This window comes from Trachurus trachurus (assembly GCF_905171665.1).
Source record: "Trachurus trachurus genome assembly, chromosome: 22".
Classification (NCBI taxonomy): Eukaryota; Metazoa; Chordata; class Actinopteri; order Carangiformes; family Carangidae; genus Trachurus; species Trachurus trachurus.
This window is the reverse complement of record NC_139907.1, coordinates 16,389,244-16,403,005: the sequence shown is the minus strand read 5'-3', so window position 1 is coordinate 16,403,005 and position 13,762 is coordinate 16,389,244. Positions and strand designations below refer to the sequence as shown.

The 13,762-nt window shown below is 43.0% G+C and overlaps 1 protein-coding gene across 3 annotated transcripts in view; it reads left to right on the top strand.

Annotated features, from left to right (window-relative positions):
• mnat1 (MNAT1 component of CDK activating kinase) overlaps nt 1-13,762 on the top strand; it is a 33,248-nt gene that overhangs the window by 971 nt on the left and 18,515 nt on the right. Inside the window, exons 1-7 of one of the 3 annotated variants that reach the window (XM_083998347.1) lie at nt 487-516; nt 691-781; nt 7,059-7,211; nt 7,598-7,671; nt 8,844-8,947; nt 9,177-9,317; nt 10,639-10,770. In XM_083998347.1, coding sequence (XP_083854473.1) covers nt 693-781; nt 7,059-7,211; nt 7,598-7,671; nt 8,844-8,947; nt 9,177-9,317; nt 10,639-10,770 — 693 coding nt within the window. In that variant the 5' untranslated portion in view covers nt 487-516; nt 691-692. Of the gene's footprint in view, nt 1-486; nt 517-599; nt 782-7,058; nt 7,212-7,597; nt 7,672-8,843; nt 8,948-9,176; nt 9,318-10,638; nt 10,771-13,762 lie in introns of those variants that run through there. The other 2 variants (XM_083998348.1, XM_083998349.1) reach the window with 2 other exon arrangements.

The following is a 13,762-nucleotide window of genomic DNA, read 5'->3' as shown; positions in this document are numbered from 1 at the left end:
AAGATGATCTGCAGCACATAGCACATCTGCTTTCTAAGCTACAGCCTTTGAAAAGATGGGAATGGAAATTAAACCATTAAACCACTCTGCCCTAAAGTTATTATAATGTCACCGTTTTTGTCATGATAATATAAAATATATATACATATCATAAATCACATAATATATCAGTCATCCTTGGTAACTTATTTCGCCCAAACAGTTATACATTAAAGCAGAAACTCTATGATGTCAGATGCCCTGGGGAACAACATCTGGGTATAGTTTTGGTTTTAATTATGTTGCAGTTCAGACTTACATTAGATCATGGAATATAAGGCAGCCCTGTATAGGGAAGTGCACAGAGGAGACAGTGAAAGCCGTAATGGAAGCAGCAGCCACCATAAACATTCACTCTAAATACAACCTAGAGAAAATAAACAACTCAGCGTTTTTACCTCAACCCCCCCTCTGGGATTCCTCAGGGACCCCCAGTGTGTGAGAGCGACCAGCACCGCTGTTAGAGGTCATCATTAGGTAGGAACCACTCTTATTAGCGCGCTTTCCCCCGTCGGACCACATTGAGTGTGACGCAGCGGTTCGCCTCCTGTGAAGTGACAGGCAAGAGCTGCAGCGGGAGTGTGTTGACATTTTATTTTCTCCTGAATACTTGTCATTTTGTGTGTGTTCGTGTGTGTGTCGCTCGCACAGAAATGGACGACCAGGGGTGTCCGAGATGCAAAACGACCAAATACAGGAACCCGTCGCTGAAGCTGATGGTCAACGTCTGCGGCCACACGCTGTGAGTAACGTTATTTACATCCAGCTGGAGGAAAAGAAAGGCACAGTGAAGCAAATTCCCCCCACAACACGACGCTGTTTTGTTTTAAAGTGCACAGATTAAGACAAAACCAACACATGAATTAACATTAAAGCTTAAAGTTAAAGCCATTTTTAAAAGAAATCGTACATTAAAGACGTTAGAACATGCGTGTGCATCCTCCTGAGCGCGGTTAGCTAACGGCTGGCTAACGTAACGTAACCACCGGTTTGTTTTGCTCGGTGTTACGTCGGATATAAAGGCGGATAATAAAAGACACAACTTGTTTTAGTTCATGTTAATGTGACACCGTGAGCCCCAGAAAGACACTGCAGCTGTAACAGTCGAGGTGACAGTGTGTGAAAGTGAGTTTATCCTCTTGTCACATCTTCGACAAACTGTCAAAGCTGGCACCGCTTCTTACGTCATTGTCTTCACCTAATTAGACAACAGCTGGGAGGTGATGAGGTTTTTACACTGGTGTTTTCCCTAAAATAAAAACTAATATATATCATTTTTGTGGAAGGAACAAATAGTTTAGGAATGGGAATCCAAACTTTTTCAGAAGAAGAGGTTATTATTGAAGAGAAGCTGTCTTAATTTGTAGGATTGATTTTCCTCTGATATCAACTGGTGCATCTAAGTGCAGCATGTGTGGATCCTAACACAGATGCAAACAGACAGGAGCCATGACCTCAAATATCACCCAAACTATTACAAAATGCAGATTCAAAGTAAATATTTTTAGATTAATATCAAAAGTGAACAACATCAATGCATAATCCCTGAATATAGCCCTATTTAACTGGTTTGGTGGGTCAATAAATTAGCATGAAATAGAAAAGATAACCTGCAAAATGCTCATCACAAGTCACCAGAAACTGAATTTAAAACCAAATTTACAATGATAGAACAGTCAATTCTTTCCTCTTGCAAATCTGTATTAAATTGACTAGTTTTGTCAATTAACAAATTGTTCTGCCACTAGTTCACATTGTTTCGGTACTTCTTTTTTTTTTATTCTCATCATGTCAGTACTGGATGAAACCTGCCTGCTGTAGCATTTTCCAATGTTTAACCTTGTCATCTGTTTAAAAAACGGGGTCATTTAAATGAAGGGTGCACATTCTCTATGAGCAACATGCAGTGACGGTTGTAGCCTGATGAGAGCATTTTTTCGACCCTGTCTGTTTATTGACCGAACCATCAGGAAGCGGCTGTGCTTTGTCATCAGGTCAGCGAGCTCATAACTCACCGCCTCTGTCTGGATGCAGAGCTACACGCAGAAAATTAAAATGATTCTGCAATGAAGCAATTTGGAGAGATGTCCCCGCTCAGGTCACCTTGGATTTGTTCCTTGGAGCCAGTGCGACAGTGAATTTATGCACCATTGGGAAACTGCCGTACTCTCGAACTGTATTAGTATTTTCATCACTGATGCCACTTGTCTTTTTGTTTGCAGCTAGGCTTACTGAAGAGTTGAAAGATAGAGAGACCTGTACTGTAGCAAGAGGGTGTCTCAGATTCGCAGTTACACTCATCAACTCTACTAACGACACAAACTGTGTCTACATACTGATAGAGACACAGAAAGTCACAGAAACAGTCTCTCTCAGTGCATGTCTTGTAAGTGCAAAACTTAAACCTTCCATTGCAATTGCACAAACAGGAAAAAAGTTACATTGTAATAGTATTTAAATTTAGTAATTGGTAGCTGTTGTGGAAAGACAGTTGAAAGCCAATACGGCAATGAGACAGCTTTTTCAACTTTTTCTCACTTTTCTTTTGTGTTGTTGACACCTTTCAGGTTTGGACTATTGTGTCGGTTTGAAAGTACTATCAATCTCTTCTGATTTATTATATGGTTGATGGATTTATTGGAAATATTATCAGCAGGTTATTCAAGGGTATCATAATTAGCTGCAGCCCGTTTGACTCTCTGCACTAGGTCTATTGATTGAAATAAGTGTGTTTCCTCCCTCTGCGTTGGCCCAGCTGAGTGGCCATTCCAGTCTTGGATGACCAGGCTTCCTGCTCCAGCGATGCACTGCAGTATTGAGCTTCTCCACCTCTAGCATGTATCTAAATTTAAACCCCCACCGGCACATTTTGTGTCCCTGTCAGCGGGGACGTTTGATGTGTGTTATTTATTACCTTTGCACAATGACACCAGGCCCATGTACCTTTGGCATTTGACACTGGGTGCGCAGGCAGACACACACAATGTGGTGGGGTGGACGGGCTGAGGTTTAGCAGAAACCAGTTTTCAATTGTATGTCAGTGTTTCCCCTACCGTTCTGTTGGCGGGGCGGCCATAACGGGAAATTTATGGAGCCAAACACGGGCTGAGCTGACCTGTTGGTCTGACTACCCCACGCACCCAGTTAGAAGCTGCAGACGGGTCAACCAAACCTCGCTCTTCTCCCTGCAGGCTTCGGGGGCGCGGAATCGCAGATGCCCGTGTCTTTCAGAATAAAATTGAAGCCGAGTTGTTTTTCCCCCCTTATACGTCTATATAAGTTAGTTTGGAGCCTAAATCGAAATTGCGCTTGCAATATTCAGGGGGAAAATAACAGTTAATTTTCTCTATAAAGTTTTGGAAAGGCATTAAATACTCTTAGATGATTAATCAACACAGAGGGCTATCTACTTAAAAGCTTAAAGTTTGGGGCGTCATACAGCTCAGTGGGTAGGGCAGGTGCCCCATATGCAGAAGTGATAGTGCTTGACACAGCAGCCCCCTGTTCGATTCCACTGGTGGCCCTTTGCAGCATGTGATTCCCCCTCTCTCTGTCTCCCCATTTCCTGTCTCTCTACAGCTGTCCTTTCAATTAAAGGCATTATATACAAACAAACAAAAACAAACGTACTAACTGAGGGTTAGATGTGAATTTGGGGCAGCCTGAGATAATTAGCTTAGCGATTGTAGCTCACTTGTGACTTCTCCAGTTAATTTTATATTCGGATTAAAAAAACAAATATAACAAATATATATTTTTTAAGCCTTTGACGGAGCCAGGCTGTTAGCCCTGTTTCATACCAGGCTAAGCTTACCACCTCCTGAGCGTATTTAACAACCACACATTAAAGTTGTATTAATATTCTTGTCTAAGCCTCAGCAAGAATCCTATGAATCATATTTCCTTAAACGTCAAACTGTCACTTTAAGAGAGACATCAGCTACACGTTTCATATCGCTGTAAAAGACTGTCGTTTAGTGCGCTTAAACTTTTGTTGCCTTTGCTGCTAATGGAGATGTTTCTACATCACCTCAGGGTCAGCGTTGTTCCACCTATTTTTGGTTCTCAGTGTATTTTCTGTGAGATGATATTTTGATATCATAATTCACGGAAAACTTTTAAATTCAATGCTTTTCTAACTTTGCACCTTTTTTTTTTTTTATAAAATCATCATGATCTGTGGTTTAGTTTTTTAAGATCACACAAGCCAAACGCTAGCTTCACGTTCCTGAGCCTCAGCACTTTCTGACGGTGCTGCTGCAGGTATTGTAGGTCACAGGGCAGGACAGAGCAGTTGGTGCAGGTTTAAATATGACACAAAGCCAGCTCGGCTTGGCTCTGTGTCTTTCTCTCCTGAGAATGTCATAAGTTTCGTGACAGGAACAGGTGAATCCAGCTCCTCTTTTTACATAGCGTTTGTCTTTTTCTTTTTTTTTCTTTTGTCCCCTCTTGTAAAGGGAGGAAGCAGAGATACAGGCAATGTCATCGAGCAGTGGTGGGGTGATAGTATAGTATAGTGGCAGCAGTGGTGGGGGAGCCTCTTTGCTGAGCCAGGACACTGTTTACCCTCCTCTTACCACCCCCTTCTCTGACCTGCTGACAGCTGCAGATGGGAGAGATAGGAGCCTGGAGCTCTGAGCAGGACAGGTGAGAGAGGGAGGAGTCAGGAGCACTCAGTCAGCAACAACAGCCCTGGGACACAAGCATGGCAAGATGCTAGAGATCTCTTCATTTAAATGCATACTTTGTGTACTCTGTATGCCGAGCACCGTAGCTCAGCCTGCGCAAGGAGATTTCTGAGTCCCCCCCTTTGACTACAAATCGCAACAGGCGTGCAGTCCGAAAGCTGTCACTTAGAGAGAGGGCCGACTTCAGAGGAAAGATGGCAAATTGACTCTGAAAGTCTCCTCCCTCCCCTTTAGACATTCACCTCTTTGCTCTAGAGTTACACAGGATTTCCCCTATGGAGGGTTCTGTTGTGTGGTCCATTTATGGGGCAGGGGGCAAGCTACGCCCCGCTCCTCGCCCCGTGTTGATGAATGGCCTCTTTGTGGGCCTGTGGAAACAAGCTGAATCCCTCCATCTACCTCCATATGGCCAGGCCTATACATCTCCTGTAGCCCGGGGCCACGGCGAACATCTGCCTTTCCAGGGTGCACTTGAGCAGCAGCGGGCTCCTCGCGCTCTGAAGCACCAACTGGACACCGCAGATGTTTTTCTGCCCGTCGTTCGGCTTTCATTTTCATATCGCCGCTTCATTTAAGCCAAGCTAAACTGACATGCTTGTATAATAGTTCCCATGCAAGGCTTCTGCTGCTTTACATCCATATGTGTGGTGTATGGCTGTTGTCACACTTGGCAGGCTGGGCTTGTTTGACCCATATCTGCGATGCTAAACGTAAACACCAAACTCTGTGGCTCGGCAGTTTCTCCTTCAACAGTTTTTTTCCTCTTTGTGTTGTTTTCTGCTGATGAAGTGAAATGTCTTGTATGATTGTTCTAATAGGCTCCATCCTGGGAGACCAGCTGTAGACTGGGCACCAGTGTCTCAAATCTAGTCTTTGACTTTTGGGAAGAAGTGACTCAGCCAATATTATGGATGACGTAGGGTGAAAAACCTGCCTTTTTTTCCCCCCTCAACTTTGCTCTTTATTTTTTTATTTAAATGAAAACTGTCAGTGCTAAAAAGCAGATAGCTGCATTTGAAAACCAGATGTTATTCATTTTTGTTAAGGTGGTCACGAGCAGGAAGGTGAATTCCTGTGGAAATAAAGCTCCACAAGGACTTAATTAAAAGAGTGTACTGTGCAAACGTTTATCCAGGCCCTCCACCCCATCAGGGGAGATTTAGGAACACTCCCATTGTCCTCAGTGTCCACTCCTCCGTTGAGTGTGACTGATGGGTAAACGCCTACCTGCATAAAGGTGTGATTGATGGCTAAGCTCAGGCTTTTTGCCCGCGGGTAGGTCTGCTAGTTGGTTGCCATGGCGTTATGTCATGATGGCGCATGAAGTAAACATTCCTGTTTCACCCATGGGCTTCACCTGAAATACCCCAACATTGTCTTGTGAAGTGTTTCCGTCTTTTTGTTCCGTATTGTCGTGTCACTAGTGGAGAGGTGTGTGCTCTTTACTGAATAGACAGAATGTCATTCACTGTGGCTTTATGTGAGGAAGCAAAGGCTGCCTGAAAAACTCATCATGACTCTGCTGTACTGCTACATATTTGGTCTTGGAAAGCAATCATATCCATTTAAACAGATTTATAGTAGATACTTTGATCAATAACTGCCCAGATTTCCACGGTATTTTGAAATGCAGCTCAAGCTTTTCCATAAGACAGCTTACTCACATTTAGGAGCTTTATCAGGAACGATAAAGACATTTTCTGGCATAAAATGGAGATGGATTGGAATCGCATGTGGACAAGCAGAACTGTTTTTCACGTTAAAAGTTGAACTTTTAAGATAAATAAAAGTCACTCTCGAGCATAAATGACAAATGTTCAGTTTAAAACACTCCTGTCAACTCATGAACACACAAAACTCTGCAGTCCCTCATCTGCTTTTCTTTCCCAAATTACGTAAGACTTAGTCCATTCTTATAATGATAGACCGCACTGTGAATTACTGTGCGGGATTTTATCATATTATGCAACGTGGCAGAATGACTGAGGTCTACAGAAATAACAATAAAGCAAATGTTTTTCCAGGGCAGACAGACACTCCGCTGATGGGGTGTCAGACTAATTTCCTCTTGTCTGAGAGTGGGAGGCAGCCTAAACGACATTCCTATCATAATCCCTGCCATCTTTGAGCACTCAGAGGAAATAGTCATATGCTCCATTATCACCCGCTGTGCCTGATGATCACTTACAGGCAAAAAGAAACACAAATTTGCTTTTCTGTGAGGAAAATTGCGTCTCAGCTTCCACATACTGTACACCGTCACATGCTTCAGGAACATCCAACTCAGCTTGCCGGTGTTTTCTGTTTTATCCCCCCTCCCCACCCACCCAGATGCGAGAACTGCGTGGAGATGCTGTTTGTCCGCGGCTCGGGCAACTGTGTGCAGTGTGACACGCCTCTGCGGAAGAGCAACTTCCGCGTGCAGCTCTTTGAAGACCCGACGGTAGATAAGGAGGTGGAGATCCGCAAGAAGGTGCTGAAGATGTGAGTGAGGGGCACGGGGAGGGCGAGGGATGCGGCTCTGCGTGTTTATGTGTCATCTCATGCCTCCACCCACTTCTTAAGCCACCTTTGTCTTTCTCATTACACTGTTTGTTTTGTAGACAATGATTCTCCCCGGGGGGGGCTCAAACGGGAAGGCTCTTTGCCTGCCAGGTTTTTTACTTCGCGGCCCCTCCCCAGCCCTCGTTCTCTCCCTCTCATCTGTTCTTTAATAGCTCCTTAATTGACATCTAATGTGTGCCTATTAGGCTGTATGCAGACATGGTATTATAAAATGGTTGATTTAATGGGAGCTATTAATGTCAGTGTGTATTTGCTTTCACCAGGTTTTACTATACGTATCAAAGAGTTCTGTTCTCCCTCCACAGATACAACAAGAGAGATTTCGATTTCCCCAGCCTCAGAGAGTATAACGACTACCTAGAGGAAGTGGAAGAAATAGGTAGGAGCACCGACCTGGAAGCCTCACGCTGAAACAGGGATGCTTACTAGAGTAATGATTTCTCCTTCATTCTGGCTGCACGGGACGGTGTTTTACAACCATTCCTGCTTGCCAGGGGCATGGATCAGGGAGTAGCTCTGCCAATGCTAACACATCTTGACTGGCAAACTACCATGGACTTTTAGCCTGGATGTATTAAGAGAGTTGGATACAGTGCGGTCAGTCAGCCTTGCTTCTAATTTGCCCCGGTGGCCAACCATACTGCTGCCGCTGCAACAAAAAAAAGTCCCCCACAGCCTACAGTGTATTATCCCCATAGACCACACCATTACAAAAGATATGTCTATAAAACTGTTGACAGGAAACTCAGAAGTGTAAATCAGGTTAGTTAATACTTTTATCATGAGTATTTCACATGTGCAGAACTTTCCCACAGCCTAGAGAAGCTGATTTTTATTTGTGCGATGTCCCTGTTTTTATGTATTATGATCTTTGTGTCCCTGTTGTATATTTTAATGGATTTTTAACATCTTGCCGGAGGACTGCAGTTGAAAACTAGCCTCTGACACTTTTACAGAAATGTTAATTAATGCGCACTGTCCTCTCCAAATAAAATAAAAATTAAAAATTAAAACATATAGTCTATGCGCCAGGTGGTATAGGAAGGGGAGGGCCAGGAAGAGAGGCACTAATGGAAATGTCATATCAAAAGGAGGTGGCCTGTAATGCATTAATAGCCTTTAGCCTCTGATGGCTCCTGTGGTGAGCGGTATACGTTTGGTATAAGGATTTGCACTGGTGATATTATGTGTTCAGAGTGGCCCAGCTTGTCTGCTTTTAACCTTTACAACAACACATATTGCTCTTAGATTTCCCCTCGGTGCATCATAGAAGATCTGTCTCACTTAATAATGTTCAAATATTGAATTACCAGATGTCTTTTTCAAGGCCAACTCTTTCCATCCAGTGGAAAATTCTATGTCTTTTGAACAACATTTCCTACACTTCTCTCAGTGTTTCAGCTCCATGTTTTTTTATGTCGTTCTTTTAATTCCTTGGATCTTGACTAGAATTTAAAATAATCTTATTGTTAACTCTGAACAGCCTCCACAACATGGGTTTTTGATGATGAACTCAAAAGAGTTTAACACTGCTTTGTGTCGCCTTCGAAGTGTATAACCTGACAAACAACTTTGATGTGGAGAACACCAAGCTGAGGATGGAGCAGTACCAGAGAGAGAACAGAGATCTCATCCAGAAGAATAAGGCCACTCTTGTATGTATCAAGTCTATTTTCCCACACTTGCGTAATATCTTTACTGACTATAATGTGATACTAAAACAGCAACAATTTCCTTGGACAGGTCAGACTGTTCAGGTTAAATATGGTATTATTAGAGCCTGACCTCAGGTCAAACACATTAGTGCTTAATTTTCTTTTTTACAACACGCTGTCTCGCTCTCTCTCTCTCTCTCTCTCTCTTGTGAATCTGATTCCTCCTCAGACCAGAGAACAGGAGGAGCTGGAGGAGCTGCTGTTGCAGGAGCAGCAGGGCAGTGAGCAGCGCAGACTGGAGGTGCTGCAGGAAGAGCAGAGGCAGCTGCAGGCCAAGAGGAAGAGCAAGCAGGCTCTGCTGGATGAACTGGTGAGAAACCCACATGTTGCATGTTCATGTATCTAGACAATGTTGAGTCTAGTGGTGCAAGACGACAAGCAAGGGGCAGGTCACTTTATGACAGATGTCTGGCAAGCACACACACATTAACACACACACTGTCAGCCTGAGGGTTCATGGCTGTGAGATCATTAAAAGCTTATTACCAGTCATTGTGCTGCAGGCTGCATTGTTCTCATTCTGTGATTCCAAAGCCTCTTGGCTCCATTGTGTTGAGCTGCGGGCTTTGGAAGTGATTGTTCCTGCAGAGTGGACTGTTGAAGCACCATCACAGATAGCAAGCTAAGCTGTGTGTTTGTTTGTTTAAGGCACAGGGCCTTTTGACTATAGGCAGATGAGATCAGCCCTCACACCCCCTGGGGGAACTCTCCTGAGCTCTGACATCTGCACATCCCTGTGGTCAGAAAGCTCACTGTTCTCACATGAACACACAAACATTTGCCAACACATATATTTAGATTTCTTTGTTGCTATTTCCTGGCGCAATCAGTGTTTATAATCAATAAAATATTTCACGGGGAACTTGGAACACACTTCTTGAGTATTGTTCTAATCAAATGTAAATATTGAATTTACATTAATTGCCTGCAGGCATGTTTTTTCTTGAATTTATTAACTTTTTCCCCCCATGATCTTTATGAAATGTGACTCACGTTAACCAGAAAATAAAGCATTTAAATTCACACAAGTGCCTGTTCAAAATAACTGTAACTCTCATAAGTGAAAGCGGTCCATTTTTGCAGTCGGATCAGGACTTGTTTGTGTTAGCACTGGCCAATAAATCGCTTTTGGTTTTACTGTGAAATGCTAAGACACCTTTAGACTGTCCTACCACTGCTGTCCACACTATCAACATTGTCCTCCCTCTTCAGCATACAAGTCCAAGCTTGTGTTTTTAGACCTCTGCGCTTGGCAACTGTCCACTGAAGAAACTGAAACGTCCGACCTTGCATTTAATGGAGGTGAAGGCGGTGCAGTGCACTTGAAGCAGCGTCCCCTGCAGTGCCACAGTTTTGTTAATATGTCTTGCATTAATAATATGGCAGCTATCCTGAAAGCATCAGTTTTCCAGTTAAACAGAGTTGTGTGGGATGAAACAAGGAGGGGGCCTGACTGTTTGTGTTTTTATCTCTCAACACACAACAGTTACATGAGAAAAAGCGCTCAACATGTACAAGTGTCAGCTGTTTTTGCTGAGTCAAAAAGTTCCTGATGAAGCACTTGGTTGCACGTAACACATACACCCAGATTAACATTCTCATAAAACCCCAAATCCCATTTGTTTCTCCAGGAGAAGTCTCAACTTCCTGCTACCATCTTGCTTGCCCAACACAAGGTCCGTGCGGCTCAGCTGGAGACCCAGATAGAGCAGCAGAAACAGGCGGTCAAACCTACTAATCTGTTTTCAACTGGAATCCATATGGTGAGTGCATTTTAGGCATTTTAGCTCTTTAACCTCTGGTCACACATACAACCTCAAACAGGTTCTTTTTGGCCTCTCTTTGCTTGTTTGCATTGTTTATCTTATTCATGCCCCAGTGTGTCTAAAAGATTTAGGCAAAGTACACACTACTACATTATCATTTTTATCAATCAAAACAATCTCCAGCCAGATGATTGTTTTACTTTCATATTAGAAATAATAGACATACAACACACCTTAAAATGCAAATGACATGACCATTAACCACATTGGCTGTGCACATGCTGGTGTAAACAAGAGGCAGATTGTCTACTCTGCAAGTTGTAGTTGTGTGGTTGAATTATAAATTAACCATTTACCAACAAACCAACTGCAAAGACAATTTGATGAACTGTGTATAATTCTTGAAATATGTTGCATTTACCACTGGTAGTCAAAAACGAGTCAGAAAACATGAGTGTCTGCAAGGCATCATAGTTTCTACCTGTCCAGATTGTTAGTGTTCAAAGTAGAACAGGGCTAAAATTGGTGCCTTTCCAAAACTACTTGTTTTAGGGTCTGAAAAACTCTAAACCAGGCACAAATGGAGCTGAAGTGGTGTATTTTAAACCTGAAATCTATTCATATGGGTATTTGAGTCGCCATAGTAAAGTGGGAACCTGTTGTCAGCACTTGTTTGTAGTTGGAGAACAAAACATCTGTGCTTATGTTTATCATAGGTATCCAAAAAATGTGGCTGAACCTCTCTCTGAACATAGCCAGGTTTTTTTTTGTTAATTTCTTGGTGTTTTTTGTTTTTATTTGGCATCGTTGGTAGAGACACAAATTGCAAATGCACATAAAGATTGAGGGTGCGCAATATGCATCTGAAACAGTAGGCTTCTAGATCGCCCACAATCTAAATGATGGTGGGCTGTGACAGCATTTTTTAAAGTAACTAATGAACGGCATTCTGGTGCATCTTCTGTGTTATAAGTTTGTGTGAACAGAATCTGATGATTAAACCCGACAACAAAAGTTTTTTGTCAGATTATTGTCAGATGCGTTGCTGCATCAACAGAGAGGTCTCATTTAAATGAAGAAAGTAGATGCATTTTTCCATGCAAGGCTGATTTCATAATTTTGCTCCATACACGACCTTAGTATACATTAGTCTGTGATTTGCTGTTTCAGGTAAAAGCAGAGCGAGCTCAGTAAAACAAAAGACCTTGAGGAAGCTATACACACCATAAATAACAAATGGCTACTATATTTACAATGAGCCCCTGTAGGTTAAGATCACGTGGTTGCATCCTACTCCCATCTGGAGGTGTGTTTTAAGGTGAGTTCTAGTTTAAACATAGGGCTTGTTGTTGACAGTGGAGCAGTGTTAACAGTCCACATCTTCAAAGGGAGGATATTGGTCTGTGTCTGGTGCATCTTCAGTGTGGGAACAGGCCGTCACCCCTTCAGTCATGTCATCACATTCCTCTGGGCGAGCAGTGCGACCCACAGAGAGAGCATGTGGGCTCTGGGCTCTGGTCCCTCTGAGCTTGCAGCTTTGTGCTCGTCTTGTCTGGTGAGACCTTCCATTTGGCCGTCGTTCAGGTTTGCAGTCGTTTATTTTCATTTTACTGTGATGAGATAGGCTGTGTCATCACCCCCACCCCCTCCACAGCAACCCTCATGAGACATGGTTGTCTTCCCACAGTTCAGTGATGCGTGGGAGAGAGATCTGCTCACCTAGGCTCAAGCTTGTAGCTAGGTTTTGACATACTTAAGTATAGCCAAATCCTCTCTCTCCTGCCATCTTTGTTTGACTCTCCTGCACATTTTTACTGTTTTTCACTGGTGCAACCCCCTCAAAGGTTCTTGATGAAATAAGCAGATGCTACAATAAGCAGTGAAACGCAACAAAAGGTATTAATTTACTCATTAAACCCCAAAGACACAACTGGCTCATCCAGCACTAGTCCAAAAGCGTCAACTTGATCCAACTGGTTCTGGTACTCTGAATCTCACCCCCTTGATATACAGCGTGAAGTTAAACTTGCTGATGGAGAGAGAAACAGCATGATTATGTTGCTCTTGGCTTCTTCTGTGGCTGTTTTTCCTCGCTTCTTTTTTCCAATTTCTCTTCATCCTCCCGTCCCTGAGCTCCTGTTGGTGGAGCAGAGCTCTCACCATGCATCTGCTGCGTTGGACTGAGAGACTCGAGTCAGGGGAACGTGTGGGTTTGGATTTCCCTTCATCTCAGAGTCCATAAGAATGACTGCTGTTTGACTTGGTGAGGTTTCAGCACAGAGTGGTGGATTCCTGCAGATTGCTGGAATTCATTTATCTGCTAGGTTGTGGTCCCTTGTTCCAAGCAGGGTTTCGGTTTTTCTTCAGCAGAAATTAGGGGAGGCAAAGGTAAAAACACATTTCTAAAGCTCGGTTACATTTGTATAATATTGCTTTATGGTCGATTTGTGCTTCCCTTTTAAGTGACAGCGGTATCAATTACTTCTGTAATGTTTAGTCAATTAATTGATTAGTCATAAGAGTAATTGCTATTTTGATCATCATTGTCATTCAAGTCTTTTATTAAGTAAGAATGCCAAACATTGACTGACTCAATGAACTTTGAATATTTGGTCCTTTTCTCTGTTTAACAGAATATCCTTGTGTCTTCTGACTGTTGATTGGACAGGAAGACAGGAAGTTAAGACATTGCTTTGAACTTTGTGAAACAAAGATTAATCAATAAGATAACCATTAGTGGAGGCCACAGTATCAATAATCTCCCGTGAAGCACATACACAAAGGAGTTTTTAAGTGTTTGTGTCCCTGTGTTTTTTTTGTTTTTTTTTATCGAAATGTCTGTGGTGATGCGCAAGTTCATCAGTCATGAAACCAGAAATTCATTGCACCCCCACCCACCCACCCACCCATTACTTCAGCCAGCTGCTTCACCCGGGGCCAAGGTGAGCCGTCACTGGTGGAATGACATATCTGCCCGTCTGTGAGCCGT